Source organism: Solanum stenotomum, chromosome 5, assembly GCF_019186545.1.
Source record: "Solanum stenotomum isolate F172 chromosome 5, ASM1918654v1, whole genome shotgun sequence".
Taxonomy (NCBI): Eukaryota; Viridiplantae; Streptophyta; class Magnoliopsida; order Solanales; family Solanaceae; genus Solanum; species Solanum stenotomum.
The window spans coordinates 39,282,948-39,306,796 of NC_064286.1; the positions used below are offsets into that span (position 1 = coordinate 39,282,948).

The 23,849-nt window shown below is 35.3% G+C and overlaps 2 protein-coding genes and 1 pseudogene across 3 annotated transcripts; 2 read left to right on the top strand and 1 right to left on the bottom strand.

Moving 5' to 3' along the window:
* Positions 1-9,777: 9,777 nt before the first annotated feature.
* LOC125865025 (probable pectin methylesterase CGR3) lies at positions 9,778-14,631 on the bottom strand (annotated as a pseudogene). Its single transcript, XR_007446307.1, has 7 exons — positions 14,614-14,631; positions 13,110-13,251; positions 12,021-12,060; positions 11,799-11,831; positions 10,907-11,297; positions 10,699-10,721; positions 9,778-10,034 (listed from the first exon to the last, which is right to left on the bottom strand). The product of XR_007446307.1 is annotated as a probable pectin methylesterase CGR3 (transcript).
* Positions 14,632-18,699: 4,068 nt separating this feature from the next.
* On the top strand, positions 18,700-21,250 carry LOC125863947 (uncharacterized). Its single transcript, XM_049543911.1, has 5 exons — positions 18,700-19,495; positions 19,607-20,220; positions 20,356-20,508; positions 20,613-21,089; positions 21,179-21,250. The coding sequence occupies exons 1-5, from the start codon at positions 18,700-18,702 to the stop codon at positions 21,248-21,250; spliced, it is 2,112 nt and encodes a 703-aa protein (XP_049399868.1).
* A 67-nt stretch (positions 21,251-21,317) lies between these two features.
* On the top strand, positions 21,318-22,352 carry LOC125863948 (uncharacterized). Its single transcript, XM_049543912.1, has 3 exons — positions 21,318-21,530; positions 21,621-22,088; positions 22,167-22,352. Exons 1-3 carry the CDS (start codon positions 21,318-21,320, stop codon positions 22,350-22,352), a joined length of 867 nt encoding a protein of 288 aa, XP_049399869.1.
* Positions 22,353-23,849: the final 1,497 nt, after the last annotated feature.

Here is a 23,849-nt window from a genome sequence, read left to right on the forward strand (position 1 = left end):
AGACACATGTCTAAAAGTTATCACATCTGACATGGTTGGTGCACAACTTTTTAGAATAGCAGGCTCTCAACCAATGATGTAGTCCCAAGAGGCTTGTGTTCATTTGGTATAGTCTCTTCTCACAAGACGCAAACAAAGATTTGAATTTATGAAAATTCACAAGCTTACAAAGAAAAAGCCATCTTCAAGAAAGAACACTGCTCATACTCAACAAAGGACCTGATGGAGTGCTAAAGAGTATTTGTTGGATATTGAGCTTTGTGTCTTATGTGCTTAGATTGTAAATCTACTCCTAAAATTTGGTATGCATATGATAGATTTTGACAGTTCACTGGGGATAGGTACCTGATGTGGATGACAAGGGGAAGAAGTGAGAAAGAGAAGAGAAGTTTGTCACCATCAAAGAGAGATTAAAAATGTTAACATGTAGTTTTGATTATTTGACAAGCCATGGGATGTGATACGGGACCTGATCCTATATGAGGATGGTGTTCCTATGTGAGAAAGGTACAACTGGAAAAAGTACACTGCAACCTCTGTCACCTGTAGGTCTGCAGGACAAGGTGCGCGTCTTTCGTATAGCGTGGCAGCGTCGTTGGCCAATAGCATGGCTTTTAAGGTTGTGTCTATCATATATAAGGTTCTTATCAATAGACACAACCTCAATTTTTGCATTCCTGAAAAGTTCAAGAACACAGCAAAAACATCCTTTCCAGAAGTATTTTCCTCAAGAACAACATGGACCTGATAGAGCTGTTAGTGTCTTTAGTTGTCTTATGGTTTATATTTCAGTGCTTATAATTATAGATTTATTCCTGAGTTATAAGGGAATTAGATCAGTGTCTTCTTTCAGAATCAATCTTGAGTCATTGCTAAAGTTAGCTATGGCTAGTGGATTAAGTCTAAGTCAACTAGAGTTAGTTGGTTTAGTGGACAACAAAGTTGTTGCTTAGTTTGAAAAGAAGTCTGAGTCAATTAGAGTTAGTTGATTCAGTGGGCAGCAGAGTTGTTGCTTAGTTTGAAAAGAATTCTAAGTCAATTAGAGTTAGTTGATTCTGTGGGCAACAGAGTTGTTGCTTAGTTTGCAAAGAAGTTTGAGTCAATTATAGTTAGTTGATTCAGTGGGCAACATAGTTGTTGCTTAGTTTGAAAAGAAGTCTGAGTCAATTAGAGTTAGTTGATTCAGTGGGCAGCAGATTTGTTGCTTAGAAGGGGAAGGGATTTAGAGTTAAATTCCTAGGTTACAAGTGTTGTAATCTGAATCGTTGCTCCTTTTTGAGTGAAATGGAGTTTGGGTTGAAATCCTGTGAGTATAGGTTGTGGTTTTCACCACCCTTGAGCAAGGGGATTTCCACGTAAAATCCTTGTGCGTGATTTTCTTGAGCTATTTATTTTCCACATTTATTTCAGTTACTGTTCTTGCTGAGTCAAGAGACCTAGTCGTTGACGTATAGTGGACGCATTGTCACGACCCGAGCCTACACCCTGGACATGGCCGGCCCTTGAAAACCATTATTGATCCCCAAGCGAACCCTCATCCTGGCTGACTACAAATGGAAGACTAACTCAAGCATACAAAAGCTTAAAACTGGATAAAAATTCATAGAATTTAGATACAAAGCTTTAACTCAAATGTAGAATATTCAACTAGCCCAAATAGGCAACTCAAGTCTTAAAAAAATTTAACAAAATAAACGAACATAATTCTTAAACTCTATTGTCTATCTATGAAGTTTCTACTACTACAGAAGTATATTAGGACAAGACCCACAACATCTCAAAACTACTAACTATAAGATAAAGGTGAAGTCCTCCAGAATATAAAAAGGCTCACCAAAGCTGACTGGAATATCACATGACCTCAACGAAACGCCTGTTGATGATCCTGAATACCTGTATCTGCATCATGAAACGATGCAGGACAAATGGCTCAGTACGTAGAATGTATGAGCATGTAAAGGGTATTCTAAAGAATAAACATAGGCTTGAACTTGCTAAAAAAGAAACATACTTACCTCTTCTCAACTCACTCAATTCAAATCAACTCACGAATAAGATACTCAACTTATGATGCTCAAGGATAACGCAACAGTAAAAGATGCAATATATATGGAAAGCTTTTAAAACAGCAGATATCAACTCAATGTATTGAAGAATACAATAATAACTTAGTTTGTATATATAAAAATACAATATAACTCTGTGGAAGTTTTTCTAACCGATAACCATCACTATAAGCTATGTGATGATACAATGTCTCGCCCACGTTGCCAGAACTGTCCTATACTTTGCTGAGGTATAGAACGTCTCAACTAAGTGGATACTAGTCTATGCTAAAAAGCATTAAGGAATCATCTAAAAAATATGACCCTTTCTACCCACGTTGGCTCATGGTTTATGGAGACTTGAGTTATCTGAACTCGTCTCCAGATCTGTGCTCAATACTACTCCCAAAAATATACTCAGTTCATATGTTTAAAAACATAACTCTTTTTGTGGTTTGAGATTATTACTCAAAATATTTCTTTTAAAAGAGATGGTACTCAAACTGCTCAAAACTCTTTTGGAAATCTCAATTTCCTCTCATCTTAAATGTAAAATCATTTACTCTTGGGAATACTTAGTTCCCATTTATCATTTTAAAGAAAATGAACTCAGCTCTACTCTTCCTAAACTCAGTGCTCAAGTCTTTAAAACAAGTTTTAAAACAATTTGTAAAAAAAGACTTCTTAAAATAGGTTCATGCCGAATTATGGACGTGAACGACTCAATTCAAGGTTTTTAATAACCATGCATAGAACTCAATACTTGGAACTCAAGGAGTCAATGATACTACTCATCTCAAGAATGCTCAACTCAGAGAGTTCATGCGAAATTATGGGCATGAACTACTCAACGCAAGGACCTTCATGGGTAACATGTAGTAGCCCCATGATTAGGAACATAATCCCAAAATGATTAGGAACTCAATACTCAAGACTTAGAACTTGAAGATACTACTCCTCTCAAAGATACTCAATTGATGGAGTTCATGCAGAATTTATGGGCATGAACGACTTGACTCAAGAGTCTAAATAACAATATGGAACTCATGTATACGACTCTTCTCATTCTCATACTTACTTCCTCAAAGCTTAGTTTAAAACTCAAGTGTTGGCTTTGAAAACTTCCCAAGATTTATAACTCAAAATAGGTTTCATGCTGAATTATAGACATGAACAAATCAACTCAAGGATCTCAATAAAAATATAGAAACTCAATAATTAGGAATAGAATTTTTAAAAGAACCATGAACTCAAGAACTCAAATGAACTTATCTCAAAAATACTCAAATCTAGGGGTAGAATCCTAGATTTTTCTTTTACTGATTTGAAAGAAGATGTAGTGCGTGAGGACGAACTAGTCCAACACTATGATAGACTTACATACCCGAAGAACAAGGTTCTTGAGAAATCTTGAATAATCTTAAAGAAGAACTTGATTAGAAGCCTTGAAATCCTAGTTTGAAGGAGAACAATCAAGAAAACCTTCCTAGAGATTCTTGAATTACTTTCTTGAAATCTCTATGGCCAAGAATTATGATTTTCATTAGTAACTCATAATTGTATGGAGGAATTTGAGTTGAAAGAATGGAATTCTTGGAGAAAAACTTACCTTGAAGAAGAATCTTGAAAAAGGATTGAAAGAATCTTGAATGGAGTCATCTACTTTGATTTTTTCTTAGGGTTTTGCCCTAGGATTTGAGAGAGAAGAGAATAATGGATTAAAATATAAAAATCTTATTGTTTTGAGAATTTTATTAGTCAAGAAATTTGTTTAGGGTTTTCTCGGAGGTACAAAAATGACCCTTTTTAATGTTTTCCTGTCGGCTAATTCGTAACATCACTATATCAGGTTACTAAAATAGTCATAACCTTTTACTCAAAAATTGGATTGACGCGAAATTTATGGCGTTGGAAAGTAGATTCAAATACCTTTAATTTGATAGGTTATGACCCACATAACTCTTTATATTCTAAGATATATGGTCGTTTGAAGTTGACCCAAGTAGAATCTTACATCAAAACTTAATCGATAAGGAAACTTCAAGAACACTTATCAAGAACTCATCAAGAAATTAAATTGCTCAATATTTATGGATAAGTTCGCAAAAGAAACTCATGATTGACGTGTGAGTGAACGAACCCAACACTATGGAAGCTTACATACCTCAAAGAACTAGGTTCTTGGCGAAATCTTGAATTTCTTGAACGAACACTTGAAACTTTAAACTTTTTCTCCTCTTGAATCTTCTCTCTAAAACCCTAAACGCTTTTGGGGATGAATGAAACTGATTCTAATCAGTTTTGACCCTTAATTGGGTGAAATTTTCGTTTAGAATAAGTGGGGTAAGGAAAAGACTAAAATACCCCTCCTATATTCGGGTAACTTTTCTTAAATGGACATCCTGACTTCAAAAAGGCATATCTCCCTCATACGAGCTTGAAAATTAGCAAACTCAGTGGCTTTGGAAATAGGACTCAAAGATGTTTCATTTTATATCTTATGGGTCTCCTAACTCATCCTGTACTGAAAGTTATGGTCATTTGAAGTTGACCCAAAACTTAAAAGAACTTAGGAATGACTTGAATGATTTCTCTTTAGTTCTTTTTTTTTGGAACTCAAGGTGCTACATCTAGTGACCTTAACACTTAAGAAAAAATTAAATTCATTGGTAAAAACTTACTCATACGAAGGATGGTTCAACTTTTAGCTCAAAAAATTTTCGGGGTGTTACACGCATACATTCCAATAATTGGTATCAGAGCTTGGGCTCTCTATCTGGTTTACACCAAGAGAGAGATTCCTGCAAAGAATGGCGGCTTCACTAAACTTGAAAGAAGGCCGGTCTCCAACGAAGTAACCTCTGTTTGATGGTCAGTACTATAGGTGGTGGAAAACGTGTATGTTTGACTATATAATATTTGAGGATTGTGAGTTGTGGGACGCTACTTGTGAGGGTCCCTATGTGCCAACTATAAAAGTAAGAGATGGGGATGTCACAAAGGTTGTTCTCAAAATCTGACAACAATATAATGACTTTGATAATAAAAAGTTGAGAAAAATCACAAAGCTAAGAAGTTGTTAATGTGTGGAATCAGAGCATATGAATATGATCTGATTTCATATTGTGAATCAGCCAAGGAAATCTGGAATCGTTTGAGAATAGTGTACGAAGGTACTGAACAAATAAAAAAATCTAAGTTAGATCTCTTCACTACTCAGTTTGACAACTTCACCATGAAAGAAGGTGAATCTATTCATGAAATGCGTACTCCATCATTACAAATGAGCTCATGTTCCTAGAAGAACCTGTCACTGCGTGGAAGCAGGTCACTAAAATATTGGAGATTCTTCCCATATCTTAGACTGATGAAGTTGATATTGTCTATGAGGCAGGGGACCCTAAAGTACTGTTGTTGAACATCTTCAAGTTCATGAGATGTATAGAAGAAAGGACAGTCTCACTCTCAAAGGCAAAAACAAAAGAAGGGACCAGGTCGATGACAAGTCATGCAGAACATAAACTGTTGATTGTGTGATGAAGAAAACTCTGGTTGTCTAGAAAAATACCTCAAGTGGCTCAGATGATTCTGAACACGCTGATGGTGCTTCCATGCTTGGAGTAAAAGATGACGAAGAAATGCTTGACTCTATGTTTGCTTTCATGACAAAGTCAGATGATGAAGATGATGATGAAAAGGTAACCCTATCTAATTTTAAGCAAAATATGAATAGCTTTTCCATTAGAAAATTGAAGAAGCTAGTTGTTGTGTTAATTGATTTGATCAGTGAGCTAATCATTGAGAAATATCTCTTGAACAATAGCCTTGAGATATTTCAAGATGAAAAAATTGCTCTAGTTACCCAAATATACGATATTGAAAAACAATTGGTTGTTCTAGAAGCTGAAAATCTAGAACTGAAGGAAAAGATAAAAATGGTGACTACTATAGTTTCTAAAGGAAAAAACGAGGAAAACGGCTTGCAACTGGAGCTTGAAAATAAGTTGCACATTGCTGAAATGAAGATGGAATTGGGGCTAGAAAAAAAATCTTCTGTTGGAGAGGGACCTCGTCCGTGTGAAAGAGGAAGTGAACAAATCCCTCAAATGGGACACTTCCTCTAAAATGCTCACAAATGTAATCAGTCAGGGTAACAAAAGTAGAAGAGGGTTGGGTTGTGAGAAGATCGATTCCCCATACAATCCTTTGTGTAAAAATGTTTTTGTTGTTGATAATTTGTTATGTGTGCATTGTGGTCGAAATGAACATCTTAAGAAAGATTGTCCTGTTTGGAAAAAAATATGAAGGAAGTTCTTCAAACTATTCCAAACAGAGGAACAAACAGAAGAATGGACATGGTCTTGCTTATTGTCCTAAGTTGAAGAAAACTAGTCTACCTCACTAGACAAAAGATTTTCTTATCACTCCATTATCTACTTATTGGGAACCCAAGACTAACAAGTGATTTGCTATGCAAGTGAGAGGAGGTAGCATCAGTCAGTGTTGGTTTATGAATAGTAGATGCTCAAAGCACATGACTGAGAAAACTAAAAACTTCCTCTGTCTCAAGGCACTTCAAGGTAGAGGTGTCTCTTTTGGCAATGACAAGAAATAGTACAGTTTTTGGTGTAGGCAGGACTTGAAAGTCCGTGGAACACTCTTTTGAAGTTGTGTACTATGTCAATATGTTGAAGTACAATCTAATTAAGTGTTTCACGGATTTATGATAAAGGAAATTGAGTTTAGTTCTTATCAAATAAATGGGTGGTCACAACTTAATTTCTCGGATGATGATGTTGACAGAAAAGAGATGCAAGAATATGTACTGCTGATCTAAACACTGCTCGTTGTAACATTCTCACTTCCCTTAATACTCAAGGTGAGAATACTGATCTATGATACATGAAAGTTGAGCTCTTCTCTCTGAACAAACTTGTGTCAAGGGACCTGGTCCACGGTCGGCCCAAAATAAAATTTATGACAAAGTTTGTGATGCTTGTGTTAAAGAGAAGTAGATCAGACCATCCATCAAGCGGAATAAGCAGGATTTTAATCTTCCAAAGAACTTTCGGGCTGAAGTGGTGAATACTACATGTTCTGTGACCAAAAGGATGATATTGGGAAGTTTGATCCCAATAATGATGAAAGAGTACTTGTGGGATATTCTTCCTCCAACGAGGCTTATCTGGTGTATGAAAATGTGTGCATTGAAGATGTTATGTGATTTTTGATGAGTCGAATTGAGAAGTAAGTTGCAAAACAAAGAAGATTCTGAGATAGAAGAGCTACTTCAGATTCAGAGAGATGGTCTAAATAGTGAGCCTGCTAAAGAATATCCACTTCACGAATCCAGCAATCCCAAAGAAGTTGATGCAGATTATGAACCTGATGAGGGACTTGTTCCAGTAGATAATGCTAAACAAAGATGATGCAATTTAAACTTAAATTCAACTTAAAGTAAATTTTACAAATGACTTAGTGTGGGCTAAAATGGAAATCAATTTTAAAATGGGGTTCATTTTGTTCTATTTCCAGTTTCTTGGCCTGTTTGCCAAGACCTGCTGTTTTTTGCTTTCTGTTTCCTTTTCATGGTTTCTCTTGTAAGACATTTCCTTTATTTCTGCTAGACCAACCACCCTGATGGTTGTTATTTTCTAAGTTTCTATGGTCTTCTCCAACTTTAGACGATTTTTGGAAGGTCACTTGCTTAACCTAACTATTTCACATCTGCTTTCATGGATGTATTTGACAATGTTTGGATAAACAAAGATCTACTTCTGTGGGAAAAAATAAAGGGAAAAAGGACAAATATACCCTCGAACTATAAAAAATGGTATACAAATATTCTTCGTGAATATTTATGCCCTTCACTCTAACGGAAGGACACGTGTTGTCATCCTATGCATCTACCCTTATTATTCACTAAATTCTAAACCCACGACCCGAATTAAAAAGATCCACCCAAATAATCCCTAACCCACCCATTACTAACACCTAATAATATACTCAAACCAACCAAAATACACGCCTTGATCCTCTTATTTATTCTTCAAAAATCTCACGCAATTTTGCCGACTACTCATTTTATTTCCTCAAAAAAAACCTAAAAACACAATCAACCCAAAATTGGTTGTGAAAGGAAGGGTAAGCATTTGATTTTGAATTCAAGTTCAAACATGAAGATGGGTGAAGGAGAAGAAGATATACAGGGGCGAATCTCGTGATGGAGTGGGATAGAACCTCGGATTTGAGTGGAGAAGAAGAAGATGACGTGATTGAGCAAGAAGTTGAGGACGAATTAGAGGATGGGGAGAAGCTAAGGTTTAAGAGAGCTAAACAATTTTAGCAACCATGGTTGTTCTATCTAGGCTTCAAAGCTTAATCAATAAAACTTCACTCAAAAATCTCATTCACCGCCATCTCCTCCGCCCCGCCGCTGCCGCTGCCGATGAAGATGATTTTATCTAAATATGTCCGAAAAAAATCTCACTCGCCCAATGAGTGTAACAAACGTACCGCCAACACATAACGACTATTCTTATGGAATAGTTTTCTGGTGCACCGGCCCAACAATACTCATCTTTCCAGAAAACTTCACACAACATTCTCACCTCATACGCTCATCACTTTCAGCTCCGATGGACCACGCATCCCATACTTGCACAGTTGTTATCGGAAATCGAAGAACTTTGATGATGTGTATGGAAGCTGCGATGATTCTAATGAGGATGACGATGACTATGGCCGTCGTGGTGGCGGTCACAGTGGTGGCTCAGTGGCTGTGCTTTTACAATGTGAAATTTGGACCCAAATATCACTTTAATTTTGCTCTACTATTTGGGTGGGTTTTTTTTTTAATTCGGGTGGATTTTTTTTGTGGGTTTAAAATATGGCGAATAATAAGGGTAGATGCATAGGATGACGACACGTGTCCTTCCATTAGAGTGTGTTGGGTTATGAAGGGGTGATAATGACGTCATGAGTAAGCTTACAATTTACAAATCATATAGTTGATAAATCAGATAACAAAAACTTATACTAAAAATCAAAATATTATTATATCAAAATTAATATAAAGAAAAACATTGAAACTTTAGAGAGAATAAATCTCCCCATAAACAAAAGTCTTAAACGACTACATTGTGGATTCTCTTGTTATTGTGTTAGAAGAAACAAACTTATATTTATAGAGTCCTAAAACCTTTCCTACTAGAAAAGGAGTCCTAAAAGGAGAGAATAAACCAAATATGAAAGTATATTATATTTTCCTTTCAGGAAAAAGTAAAAACATTTACGGTAATGTTTTGGTTTTTCTTTAAGGAAAAATAAATCTTAAATTATGGTAAGAAAATCAAGGCAAAACCCTAACAGAGTGAAGGGTATAAATGTTCCACTTTTTGGACGGCAGGGGTTCTAGTGTCTCAATAGTATAACGAAGGGTATTTGTATACCATTTTTGATAATTCGGGGGTATATTTGTCCTTTTTCCCAAAAGTAAATAAATGAATAATAAATTACTGTGTTTCGTGTTTACACAATACTCAACCATCAATTGTAAGACAAAAAAAAAGTTGTGTGCTGCAACCACAAGCAATACTAATTGATTGAAAGCTCCTATTGTGGGATGCATATATTATATTCTGGAGACCATCTTACAGAACCAAATTCCTCCAACAAAATTGTTAATTCAACCATCCAGGTTGACATTACACAACTCTTTTTTGATTCAGGTTGATACTTCACAATTGGAACGCCGGATTGTCGTGGCAATTGGCAAACGATAATTTAACACAGCTGCAGACGCTTTTATATCTGTTTGGAACAACTAAGGATTTCTCAATGGAGTGGTTTGAGGTGGAAAATTTGGCAAGCTGGCTGATAAAACCTCTTGCTTGCCACTTGCTCAAACTTCTTGATTGCAACTTCATTCTCTTCTAAGCTGGATTGAGCAAAAAATCCAATCCACCAGGACGAACTTCGCAATTTGTCCTAAACAGAGAAGATAAGCAAGTTTCAATCTTCCAAAACAGAGAACACCTTTAAACAGATGACCCAAATTATGCAATAAGTGACTAGGAAGAATCAAATAGCAAACAAGCAAGGGGAGCACCTTATTCTCTGTGCTGCTTCTTTTTCCTAATAGATCAGAAGTATAGGTGATCAAAAGCCAAAGCTTACGTATAATGGAATTATGTGCATCAATCTTTATTTTACTGAATCCACGAACAATGGGTTTTCACCAGCATTGCCAGAAGAGATTGGCACAAATTACTAGACCTGTTAGTACTGGCAAAATGGATAAAAAAAAGATAAAAAGTATCGATCAAACCCTTCTCTCACTCCCACCCCCCTCCACCAAATTAAAATGGGTTGAATGCTTTGATTTTTTTAACAGTAAGTTACACATTTGGCTGGTCAGCTAAAAATAACTACATTCAATAGCCAAATATACAAAAGATATACACTATTTGCAAACTCAACATAAAAATCTATAGCACAAAAACAATTGTAGGAATTTGGTTTACACGGCGCATATGCAATAAGACGGACAGCTCTATCTTAATAAAGATGATCTATGTTTTCCAATTTTAAACAAATAAATAAACATACCATCTTTAGAAATTTAGCTACAAAGCAAAGATCAGTGACTTACTGGGCAGCCAAATTTCGAAAGTTATTTTAGCAAAATGTAAAATAGCTATCTTACGCTTAAATATCACTCGAAAATAAATGTCCTCTAACAACAAAAAAACATGAAGCTTACCCTACCTCACATTTAAATGACCCACTCAGAGTTTATATGTGAATTTTATATTAGCTGAACTATTTAAGGGGGGGGGGGGGGGTGTGGAAGAAGCCAAGACTGTTCTTGAATTTACCAGATAAAACAATCAAACCATCAGCTGCCACCCTCGCCAATTCTGGAAGTCTTGTTGAGATATTTTGGAGACAAGTAATCCACTGCATCCGACACTATGACAAGAGAGAATGAGTTTGAACGATAGGGAAGAGGAAACTTGATATCAGCTACTCGCACTATTCCCTTGTAAACAAGACTCTTGCAAGTTTCATCAGTTTCATCTAACTCGTAGGGTTCAACACCCCATGCTTCAGTACCCTCCTCTTTTAACAGTGTAGACACCACTGAACAAGCGTCAGGCCCTACATGCAATACTTTTCGCATGCTGTCACCATAGACTTTCTGTAATATAGGTAATGCTCTTTGAAGTTCTGATGTGCATGAAACACCACCTAAAAAGTTTTATTTATAAAGATAAAGAAAGTGAGAAAGTCAAATTCTAAATAAGATTACTGGTGAATAACCAAGAGCAGAGATTATTCCTTTGCAAGTATGCAAAAACAGTTCATAGGAAAAATGAGGAACAGAAAAGCTAACAATAATATTACTCCGAGGATTCTTCCAGGGTGAACAAGATTGACATTTGACAGATCTTTAGTCTTTCCAGTAAGTACAATGTATATAAATGAGTAATCTAGTGTTTTCATGGGCACCACACCCCGAATCTCTTTTGCAGAAAAAGATTTTAAAAATTCAAGAGAAAAATATGTGAGATACTATTTATCTCACTGGAAAGGTACGTCTAACGGACTTAAGTAGCAAAATCTTGATAATATTCTAATTATAGCCTTTTACTTCACCTCCCTTGGAAGATTAAAAAATGTTCAAGTAAATAGGTAATACATCTTCATGTTGAGTAGCAATGCAAGATTGATTCAGTTGTAGCTGGTTACCTTCAAGTCTACTGAAAGCATCAACAGCTCCACCTATACAAAGAGAAAGTACATCAGAAGGCACAGAAAAAAGATACCAAGCCTGCAATCAATCTATGAAAATGATGATAGTAGGAAATCTTCTTTGTACAGATTATGTTATAGAAGATAAAATAAAAGAAGAAACAATTGCTACACATGATCCCATAGGGAGAAATACCCAAACTATAAGACAAAATTCACCTGAACCGTGATACAAATAACCAATAATCAACAATGCTCCCTGAAATGTCATGATAAAAGATCAGATCAACAGGTACTATTGCATTGGGATCATTTAAGATTCAGTAATAAGATCATGAACAGATAATTTGATTTGGCAACACTTTCTCAAACTTCCAGAAAGAGTAGTCCCTTAAAAGCAGAGGCGGTTATGCAAAACGTGCCCACCAATGGAATGGTAGATATATCAGTAAGTGTGGAAGAGAAGACATTTATATGCAGAATAAGATATGTATTAATTCAAATACATCACACCCTACCATGAAGGCATAAACTGATGAGCAATGAGATACAGGAAGGGGAAATGACAAATTTTGATATTTGAATTATCAAAATAACGTTGAAATGATGTTTGTGTTTCTTCATGATCTTGCATTATGTAAAAACAGGCAAGTCAAGCCCTCATTTTTGGTAGCTTCTCTCACCCTATCTGCTGAAGCTTCTGTTATTGTGGGATGAATTGATCAGATACCAAAAGTGAATAGCTTCTAAGCTCTGCACAGATTATGTAACAACAATAAGCCCCTTTTTGTTATTATCACCAAAATAAAGCCCTCTTGTGTATCAAACATAAGCCTGATAGCTCTACATGATTTTGTTTTATGGTTAAAATGGCATCTTAATCCCACAATTCCACAGTCATCATTGGGTTGATGGTACAAGAAAGGATAGTACAAGGAGCTCAACCCTCCATTACTGTGAGCATGATTTAGTAGCAAGAAAATTATGGTCTTTTGACACTTGAAAAGATCCCTTCATTAACATACAATCTTGTATCCACAATGCACGCTTAAACTTAAGCATTGCGGCCTATGAATAAAAGCTTCCCATGAATAAATCGTATCTTAGAATTATCTTTTCAATTCAAGCAGTTCTATATTCATATCTATGCAAATGTTTTTCTTTGTTTTGACTTTTTTTCCAGAAATATATCTCTTTACAATGTCTTCATGTACAAGCACTTCTCATGAAAAGTGTCAAAACATTGTTAATAATAATTGGGGCACGTCAACAGATGGCAGGTAATAAGAAAAAGAAATTGTCCTTTACCACAACCACAAGTCCTATAGACAATAAAGGAGATGGACGTGATTTCGGGTGAAAGGCGCCGATAAACGGAATGCTCCCAGCATCTGCAAGACGGCGAGAGGTATTTGGCCTTCTTGACATTTTTTTCACAAAGTTGCAATGACTGAAACATGTTCCACATTAATTGCAAGTTAATAAGAATATAATCGCAAAAGTTTTAAACATTACAGATTGATATTAAAAGTACGCCAACCAAGTATTAACAAGACTAAGAAATGTTAGGAGCGAAATGAGGCAAAGAAGAAACTCTGATGTAAGATGTCCTCTGAAAGAATTAAATAGAATATGCATTATACAACACAAATAAGTTGTATTTTTAGTAAACGCTGTACTTCAAGAGTTAGAGGGTGGACATGCAGCTGTTTTGCCTCTATGCTAAGCTTCAGTGAGGACTTGGAGGTAGAAAGCATAAAGTGCTCGATCCTTTTATTTAAAAATAAAATAAATAAGCGAATGAATACAAACTATAGCTAGATATCTTCTTCTCATGTTTACCCTTCTTAGTTTCAAAAGATTCAAGGCCACTTGAATTATATGTATGAGGAAATAACAATGTAATCAATAAATATCTATTTGATTCTAAGAAGGAAAGACACCCACCAAAAGAGGAGAAACATCCTCCAACTACAGAACAACTGATTACCACTTAACTAAGCATTTACTAGTGTCATATTTGATAAACCAAAGACTAACACATTCCTACATTAACATGGGTGAGGATCTTTTGCTGAATTTAAGATTTTTGGCATATCCTCCTATGTTGCAAATGGAAACTTACTTAAGTGCATTCCAAACATAGTGTACCCTCGACGACTATAGTCTAGTGGGAAGGGGGCAACAGATGATGTGTGGATTAGGCGCAAGTCATGAGTTCAAACCCCTGCCACAGAAAAAAAGAACTCATATTTAATTGGAGAAGGGTAGAAGGGTGACACCATTATCTACCGAGTTTTGAACCGTTCACCACTAGCTCTCCAGATATGTATAAAGAGAACACATTTCATTTTGATTTAGCTCTTTCAAGCTTACTATAACAAGTTATTTTGGTTTTCTATTAGTTGTTTCAACTATAATCTCAGTTCTATTTATTGATTTAACCAAGATCTGAAACTGAATATTTAAAATGAAACCAACAGCCACTGGCTAGAACTATATAACTTTTTTACAGCTGAAAGAGGACAATGCTTAAAATACTCATAACTAAACACGAAGTTCGCACTCACTGCCACAACAGTAGCAGTGGGTGCAGTGACCTCTCCTTCAACTGACTTAAAATTTTGGATCCGTCGAATTCAACAGCTGTTCTAACTGTGGCAATTAGTTATTTGAGTACATTCTCCATATTTTTTAAATTTAACAAAAATTTCACATACCCAAAACGGAAAAAAGGTATAAATGCAACTGAAGAGTCTCATACTACATTTACTAAGCTAGAATATATGGAAAAAAAATCTTCAACTGCTACCTGAGATGAAAACTCAAGAGGAGGTTCTCGCTACTCTACGAGCTGTGTTTTCTTTGGAGAGGAAAATTAGTGGGGGAAAAGGGCAAAACAAAGGCATGAGATATAGCTTTTTAAACCTATTTATTTGTTGGGGATGAAAAAAGAGTTTCGCTTCTCACATACTCCCTCCGTCCACAATTATTTGACAGGTATACTAAAAATAGATGTTCAAGATTAATTGTCAATTTAAACAATCAAGAAACAATTAATCACCTTTTTCCAATTTTGCCAATGATAGTGTAGTTCAATTGAAAAGTTATATAGACTTTTGATATTCTTGGTATAATAGGGTTATATTAGTCAAATTACACCTTCTATTAAATTTTCCTTGAGGGGTGTGCATGATCTTACCTTGACAAACAATTGTGGACGGAGAGAGTAATTATTTATTTTCTTCTTCCAGTTTTATCTAAAATTATAAACTCCCATCCACAGTTCATAAAAGAGAAATTAGCTTTGATTGGAGAAAATATTTATGTTTTGTTGAGTTTGAATTTTTCTTAAGAAAACAAAATAGGTTTATCAATTTTTGAAGCTTTAAGGTGAATCTAGATGTTTGAAATTATCAAATTGGTAATAGAAGATTGTATATCGAAATTGGAGTCATTTGGAGTTGATTCAGACCAATTCTGAATAAGAGTATATTGGTAAAAAAAATTTACACAACAAGTTGTGGTGACCAGTCAAAGTTTTGTGACTAATTCTGGCAATTTGTCAGAACTGTGATTATAATTTTGATAATCCGTCATAAATTGAGAACAATTTTTTGTGATTCATCAGGAGTAGTGACAAGGCAAAAGTCTGCATTAGTTTAAAGTTTGTCCGGATTTATGGCCAAATTCTGACGATCCATCGGGATTTGGAAAGAAATAATGGATATTATTGCGATAAGAGAAGATTTTTCCGTCAATTTAAAATCTTGGTATTTCGTCATAGATGTGAAGATTTATATTCGTGAAATGGTAAGGTTGTATGGAGTGTCATTGTCCATTATTTTCAATCGTGGTATTCAGTTTACATCTCAGTTTGGAAGTCGTTTCAGAAAGATCCTGGTACTCACGTGAAACTTAGGGCCCGTTTGGCCATGCGATATGGTATCATGATATGGAATCATGATATGGTATCATGATATGGAATCATGAGATGAAATTGAAGGTTTGTTTGGACATGCGATATGAAATTTTTGTTTTGTATATTTTCTCATAAACATAAAAATCTCATAAGTTGTAAAAATATTAAAATAGCCCCAATTGTTTATTCAATCTTATCAAATACACAAAAAATTATAAAATCGCATAATATATTATTACAAAGTTATTTGTTCTCCACTTAAGTAATTGTTTCATCTAACTTTAATTTAATAAAAAAAATTGAACATAAATTGTAGTGCTGCACCGCTTTAGGAACCTCCTTTGCGATTACGATATGCTTGTTGCACCGCTTTAGGAACCTCCCCTTCTATATATGTTCCATCAATCGCACCAACATAATCCTACTAAATAAAAAAATACATCAATATTAGTTTAGTGAACATAAAATAAATTGGAAGCATTATAGAATGCACTTCATAAAAATAATGCTTCCAAGACAATGCAAAGTCATAAAATAAATATTACTCTCTCCGTTTCACAAAGAATGACCTCCTTTCCTTTTTAGTCAGTTTAAAAAAGAATGACCTCTTTCCTTTTTTGGTAACATTTTACTTTTTGCATTCCACGTGGCATGTTTAAGACCATAAGATTAAGGGCAATTTTGTACATTTGACATAACTTTAATTTAGGACCACAAGATTCAAAAGTCTTCTTTATTTACTTAAACTCCGTGCCAAGTCAAATCAGGTCATTCTTTGTGAAACGGAAGGAGTATGTCTTTAAACAAAGTTGATAGGAAATATGTAACTTAATACTAATAACTTGCACATAAAATATAAATGTGCACTTATTGAGGCCATAAAATAAATTTATTAATGTGATTGAAATTTTACCTTAAATCAAGGCCAAAATCGAGTATTATGTCAAATTTTGGAATGTACACCAGTCATATTTTTTGGTTGTATAAATGTTGGTGTCATCTTGCTAATTGCCTCGGCAACTATTTTAACATGCTGGTTAATTGTTTCAAATGAATGTTGAAAAGTTTCACAATTATGAGGTATGAGTTAAAGTGACTATATGTTGGTGAGAATAATAAACTTTATGTCGGTGAGAATAATAAATTTTAAAAAGTAATGATGTGATTATAAATTTTATTTACATATGAAACAAATGGTTAGTAGATATAAATGTGGAGTTGTTTTAACAAAATATAAACTCATGGATCAATTATTGTATTAAAAGATCCCAAATCATGATATGGAATCACCATATAATTCCATATCATGGTTTCTGGAGAATATGGTATCACCTCTCATGATATGGAATCAGCGTAAAATTACATGTCCAAATGCTGATTCCATCTCACGATACCATATCGTGATATGGTATCGCATGGCCAAATACCTACTTAGCACGACTTTCCATCCTCATATTGATGGACAAGATGAACGTACCATTCAAACTTAAGAAGATATGTTAAGAGCTTGTGTGATTGACTTCAAGGGTAATTGGGATGTTCACTTGCCTTTGATTGAGTTTGGTTATAATAATAGCTATCATTCTAGCATTAGGATGACACCGTTTGAGGATGTTTATGGTAGAAGGTGTAGGTCTCCTATAGGTTGGTTTGAGTTGGTGAGGTTGAATTGATAGGGCCCGAGCTGATACAAGAGACTATGGAAAAGGTTCGACTTAGTCGCGTGTAACATTCCAAAAATTTTTAGGCTAAACTAGAACTAAAACGAGAGGGTAAGAATCAAGGAGGTGGGTAAGGACGAAAGAGAGAGGACCAAAACAGTCCACTCTCCCCTAGACACTGCCTTAGTGACCACGACTCGTGGTGGGGACCACGGATCGTGGTGTGGTTCGTGGTAGCCTAGGCAATGAGCCCAAGAAACTGCCCAAAATAGGCTCTCATTCACGAGCCACTTCACGGGAGGTGCAGAATTGGTAGTTGAGGAAGTCATATCTTTGGTAGTGTGGTAAGTGAGGAATTTATCTTAAAGATTTTATCATAATATTCCTTTTTTAAGGGTCTTAATCTTGATATCTCTTTAATATTATTTATGATATATTCTAGATATAACATATCTTGGGTTCTTAGGTACATATATAAATTTTCTTCCATTAATTGTTCTAATAGTTTTATATCTTCCATACATTCTGTCCAATATTGTACTTGTCTCATTTTGTCACCTAAGCACTTCTAATCTAGACTTTGCCAACTAAATCCTCGAACCCACTGAAATCCAACATTTTAAACCCTTTTTTTGACCACTCAGTGGTGCGTGAACTACAAACGCCACACGTAGCTTTCCACATCATGTAAAAATGCCACATAGGATATGACATGTTAAAAATAGGCTAATCCTTTTCTTTCAAACATTTCTTTCCTTTCACTTTTTCAACTAGACCCTTCTACTCCCTTAATCCCGATTTACATTGTTGCTCACTGCGATATTTTTCGATTTTGTTAAGTGTTTGAGTTCGCGTTTCACTCCATAGTTGTAAGTTTCTTGACTAATTTTCATTCTCTTTGTTTTGCAGTTGTGTTTTTGGTTTTTCATTTTGAATTTTGTTGTTTTGAGTTCTTGTTAGGGCTTAGTTGTTGTAGAGGTCGTGGTGTGATTTTAGGGAGGATTTTGATTTTTTACATGCCTAATAACAATTTGTAGAAGTATTATGCATTCAATGGCATTTGTCGTGAATATCTGTTGAATTTAGGGTTTTTTCGTATCTGAATTTTTTATTTTTTTTATCAATTGCGTTGGATTTCTTTCTTGTTAGTGCTCCAATTGGATTATATCAGATTATTATAGAGGTTTTTGTTGTGTTCCATAAAGAATTAGTTTAAAATTAAGTTTTTTTTTTTCGATTAGGGCTTTTTGGTCATTTAGGGCTTTTTGTCAATCATCTAATTGTATTCTCGTGACTTTGCAGGCATGGTAAGAATATGGGTTCAACAATTATTACACTTCAAATGCATTATGGGGGCTGTTTTTTATCAGATCCTGAACTCAGGTATGCTAATGGAATTTCTGATCTTGAAAAAATAAGAATCGATATGGATGAGCTTCATATTATGTTTTTTCATAAATTAGCTAGAGAATTGGGAGTTGAACAAGTTGAAACCTTTGGGTGCAAAGTTAACAAAAGAGGTGATTTTTATATGTTGAAAAGTGATACTGATGTGTTAAGATTTATTAACAACTTAAAGGGTGGGGACTTTGTTGATGTGTATGTGGTACATCAAATTAGTACTCCTTTAATTGTTGAGGATCCTACTGAGGTGCAAATTTCCCAATTGCTTACTCCCAAAAAAGGTAAGCCCCCACCACATACTGTTATAAATGTTAGGGCTGATGTGTCTTCCCCTCAACCATCTGATAAAAATGATACAAATATAAAAGAAGATCAGCAACCTAGTGTAGACAAGGGTAAGAATAAGGAGGCTGTTGCTCCTGAGGTTTCTTTAGAGGACTTAGATGAAGATGAATGTCAAGGTCAAGGTAATGACTTTTCTTCCTACCACCTTCATACATCTGATGAATCTGATGTAGATGTAGATGCTAAACAATCTGATTCTGAGTCACTTTATGATGTTGATGAGAACATTGATGACTTAAGTGACTTGGATTCTGAGTTTGTTGAAGCTAGGAAGTCTAACATTCAAGAACAAGTTAATAAAGAGAAGGCTGCTAGAATAAATGTAGATGAGATACCTTCTGGTCCTGTTGGTATAGATACTGGTTTTGAAGATATTTATAAGAATAAGAGGGGAAGATATGAAGGAAAATTGGGTGGGGATGACTTGTATTTTGATAGCTGAGATCCTGACAGTGATATTAGTGAGGATGAAGGGGATCCTGTTGATTCTGATGAGGTTGTAGATCCACCAGCTAGAAATTCAAGTACAAAGGTCTATTTTGACCCAACTGCCAAAAAAATTGTATTTCAGTTGTATATGGTTTTTGTGAATAATGTTCAGTTTAGAGAAGCACTACAGACTTACTCTATTCAGAAGGGTGTGAACATTAAACTTAAACCTAATGAAAAGGAGAGAATCAGGGCAAAGTGTAATAAGAAGGGTTGTCCTTGGTATATTCTTGGAAGTATTGAGGGTAATACTGGAAATTTTATTGTGAAGACATATTTTCCTGTCCATAAGTGTTTCAAAAAAACAAGAAACAAGTTGTGTACTCCAAACTGGATTTGTAAGACTTATAAAGACAGAATCATGAGTGAGCCTAGCATCAGACTCCATCAGATTCAAGGCTTGGTACAAAAGGATTATGGATTATATGTTAGTAAAACAAGTTGTAGAAGAGCAAAAATGAAAGTCATGAATGAGCATATGGGTGATTTCATAGAGGAATTTGCTAGATTGTATGACTATGCTGAGGAGTTGAAGTCTACAAATCCAGGAACTACTGTGGTTGTTAGGACATCCAAGAATACAATTCCTGGAAAAGAGGTATTCTAAGGGATTTATATTTGTCTTGGAGCATTAAAAAGTGGTTGGATGGAGGGGTGTAGAAGGATAATTGGTTTTGATGGTGCATTTCTGAAAGGTGTATGTAGAGGTGAACTGTTGTCTTGCATTTCCAAGGATGGAAATAATCAGATGTACCCTGTAGCATGGGCAGTAGTTAATAAAGAATCCAAGGACACATGGTCTTGGTTTATCAAGTGCATCAAACATGATTTGGAACTGACACAAACTGAAGGTGAAGGACTGACAGTTATGTCTGATATGCAGAAGGTATGAGAACACTTTGTAGTATTTGTTTTACTTTGCTATAGCAATTTCTATGTTACACTTATGTTCCTATTGTTTTTCCTTGGCATGCCTTTTTTCTTTGATAGGGTCTTAACCTAGCACTTGTTGATTTATTACCAAATGCTGAGATTAGATGGTGTGCTAGACATATATGGGCCAACTGGAAGAAGGTATGGAGTGGTGAAGAAAGGAGGAAGAAGTTTTGGCAGGTTGCCAGGGCTCCATTTGAAGTTCATTTACAATCAAAACTTGATGAAATGAGTCTGTTGGGAGAAGGTATTGTGGAAGCTTTGTTAAAGTACAACAAAAATGCATGGTGTAGGGCATTATTCAAGGACCATAGCAAGTGTGACATAGTTGAGAATAATATGTGTGAGACATTTAATAGTTGGATCTTGGCAGCTAGATTCAAATCAATCATCACAATGTTAGAGGAAATTAGAGTCAAAGTCATGGAAAGAATGACTCAAATGAGGGAGTTTTCTGAAAAATGGATAACTGATGTGTCACCTATGGCTATGCAAATTCTTACTGACAATGCTGAACATGCAGCCATATGTGAAGTTAAATTTAATGGAGATAATGGCTATGAGATTCAGCATCCACCATATAAACATGTTGTTAATCTCAAAAAGAAAGTGTGCAGTTGTAGGTCATGGCAACTGAAGGGGATTCCTTATGCACATGCAATTACTGCAATGCATTACAAGGATCTAGATATTGAGTCATTTGTTGACCACTGGTACAAGAAGGAAACATATTTGAAGGCCTACAGTAGGTTCATTCAACCTATGACAAACATGAAGATGTGGCCCAAGAGCACAAGGTCATCTATTGAGCCACTTGAAATCACTCCTATGCCAGAAAGACCAAGGAAAAAAAGGTCTAAAGATAGTGATGAACCTAGTAAGAAGAAGTTTGGAAAGGCTACAAGGAAGGGGAGAAAAATGAAATGCTCTTTGAGCAGAAATTTTGGACATAACAAGAAAAGATGTCCAATTGTTGTAAGTTTTGCTTTAACTTCTTCAACTTTGTTAATGAAATTTATTTTTATCAATACTTCTTAATTCAGTTTGAAAAAATTTTGTATGTAGAAAAATGGCTATACTACTAGAACTGCAAGAACTGCTACAGGTGGAAGTAGTGGTGCAACTACTTCAGCTGCTTCTACAGGCGTAACTGGTGGGGCTACTGGTGGTGCCACTGGTGAAAGTGGTGGTGCAACTACTTCAGCAGCTTCTATAGGTGTAATTACCGGTGGAAGTGGTGGTGCAACTACTAAAAGACCAGCCACTACTTCAACAGCTTCTGGAGGTGCAACTACTGCTGCAACAACTACTGGTGGACGTGCTGCAAGTATTTCTTTAAATTTTGCAAGTGTTGCTCAACCAACAAGTCAATTTAGTACTCAACAGTCAACTACTAGTGCTAGTGGCTCAAATAAAAGTAGCAAAGTTAAAAGAGGTGGTGCAAATCCCGGATATAAGAGGCCAAGAACAGAGAAGCCAAAAACAGCTGGTTTTGGTGTGCTATTTGGAGCAAATGGTAGTGTGATTGAGAGGGTAAGTATTATCATTTAGGGACCTTTAATTTGATTCTATAGAATCTCTCTAACTAATATCATTATTGCCTTTTAACAGTCTGCAACTACTGATAAAGTGTTACATTGTGCACTGTTGAAGAGTTCAGTGCCTACCAATATCGATCTTGGTTACAAACCCAATGGACTAAGGTGGAAGGGTGGAGCTGCAGTTACTCAAAGGCAGCTACAAGAACAAAGTTACAAGCGAGCCACTCAGTCCACACCAAGTACTCAAGATACATAAATTTCATAGTAAAGACTCATGTTTTGCTTAGCTAAATTCTCAATGACATTATCTATGATACTTTTCACTATTAACTTAATTTTCAACTGTTGTGTTAGCTTGCTATGACAAACAAGTTATTTTTGCTTATGTATTTGCTATGATAATTATAAGTCTTAATCTGGATATTTTCATACATTATCATAGTACTCAAATGAACAAATCATCAATACATCTTAAATACAAAAGATAGAAACCAAATGACAACAATCACAACAACACTGATATCAGTACTAATGCTCGATCTCCCCTGTCTTCCATGCCTTCTATGCTTTCCATGCCTTCCTTGCCTTCCATGCCTATGCCTTCCATGATCAACATTTGTTGATTGATTCTTCATGTAGTGTTGTTCTTGGTAGGTAGGATCAGCCATATCAGCCCATTGAAAAAATCCACATCCATTACCATTTGTGTATTTTTGACAGCCCCAAAACATTCTTCCTGGATTTGTTGATGTTCTTGACATCTTAAGTTCAGCATGAAGCCCACAATAGCAAAAACAAACAGTCATTGTGAAGAACAAAAAAATTAGCGAGTAAGAAAAAGGCGAGAAAAATAAAATATAGACAAAAAAGGCCTGATCAATTATGGAGAAGAAGAAAAAATTTGGAGAGAGATAAATGAGTGAGAAAGAGAAGACATTTTGGATATTTGAAGAAGAAATTAGGGGAATTTGGGGAAGATGGCCAAAAATGACCGTTATTGGCTTTTTAAAAGCATCTCACGCTCCTAAAGTGGGTGTAATTCACGCAGTTGAACTACTTTTGCCACATGGGATGACAGGTCAAAAAAAGGGTTTAAAATGTTGGATTTCAGTGGGTTCGAGGATTTAGTTGGCAAAGTCTAGATTAGAAGGGCTTAGGTGACAAAATGAGACAAGTACGAGGGTCTCCCAGACCATTCTGCCTTTACTTAAACTCCGTGCCAAGTCAAACCAGGTCATTCTTTGTGAAACGGAAGGAGTATGTCTTTAAACAAAGTTGATAGGAAATATGTAACTAAATACTAATAACTTGCACATAAAATATAAATGTGCACTTATTGAGGCCATAAAATAAATTTATTAATGTGATTGAAATTTTACCTTAAATCAAGGCCAAAATCGAGTATTATGTCAAATTTTGGAATGTACACCAGTCATATTTTTTGGTTGTATAAATGTTGGTGTCATCTTGCTAATTGCCTCGGCAACTATTTTAACATGCCGGTTAATTGTTTCAAATGAATGTTGAAAAGTTTCACAATTATGAGGTGTGAGTTAAAGTGACTATATGTTGGTGAGAATAATAAACTTTATGTCGGTGAGAATAATAAATTTTAAAAAGTAATGATGTGATTATAAATTTTATTTACATATGAAACAAATGGTTAGTAGATATAAATGTGGAGTTGTTTTAACAAAATATAAACTCATGGATCAATTATTGTATTAAAAGATCCCAAATCATGATATGGAAT

Coding starts and splice junctions, on each gene's coding strand:
- LOC125863947 (XM_049543911.1), top strand. CDS start 18,700: ATGGGTTCAACAATTATTACACTTCAAATGCATTATGGGGGCTGTTTT. Junction 20,509..20,612: donor TTATGTCTGATATGCAGAAG/GTATGAGAACAC, acceptor TTTCTTTGATAG/GGTCTTAACCTAGCACTTGT. Junction 21,090..21,178: donor AACATGCAGCCATATGTGAA/GTTAAATTTAAT, acceptor GTGCAGTTGTAG/GTCATGGCAACTGAAGGGGA.
- LOC125863948 (XM_049543912.1), top strand. CDS start 21,318: ATGACAAACATGAAGATGTGGCCCAAGAGCACAAGGTCATCTATTGAG. Junction 21,531..21,620: donor AGAAAAGATGTCCAATTGTT/GTAAGTTTTGCT, acceptor TTTTGTATGTAG/AAAAATGGCTATACTACTAG. Junction 22,089..22,166: donor ATGGTAGTGTGATTGAGAGG/GTAAGTATTATC, acceptor GCCTTTTAACAG/TCTGCAACTACTGATAAAGT.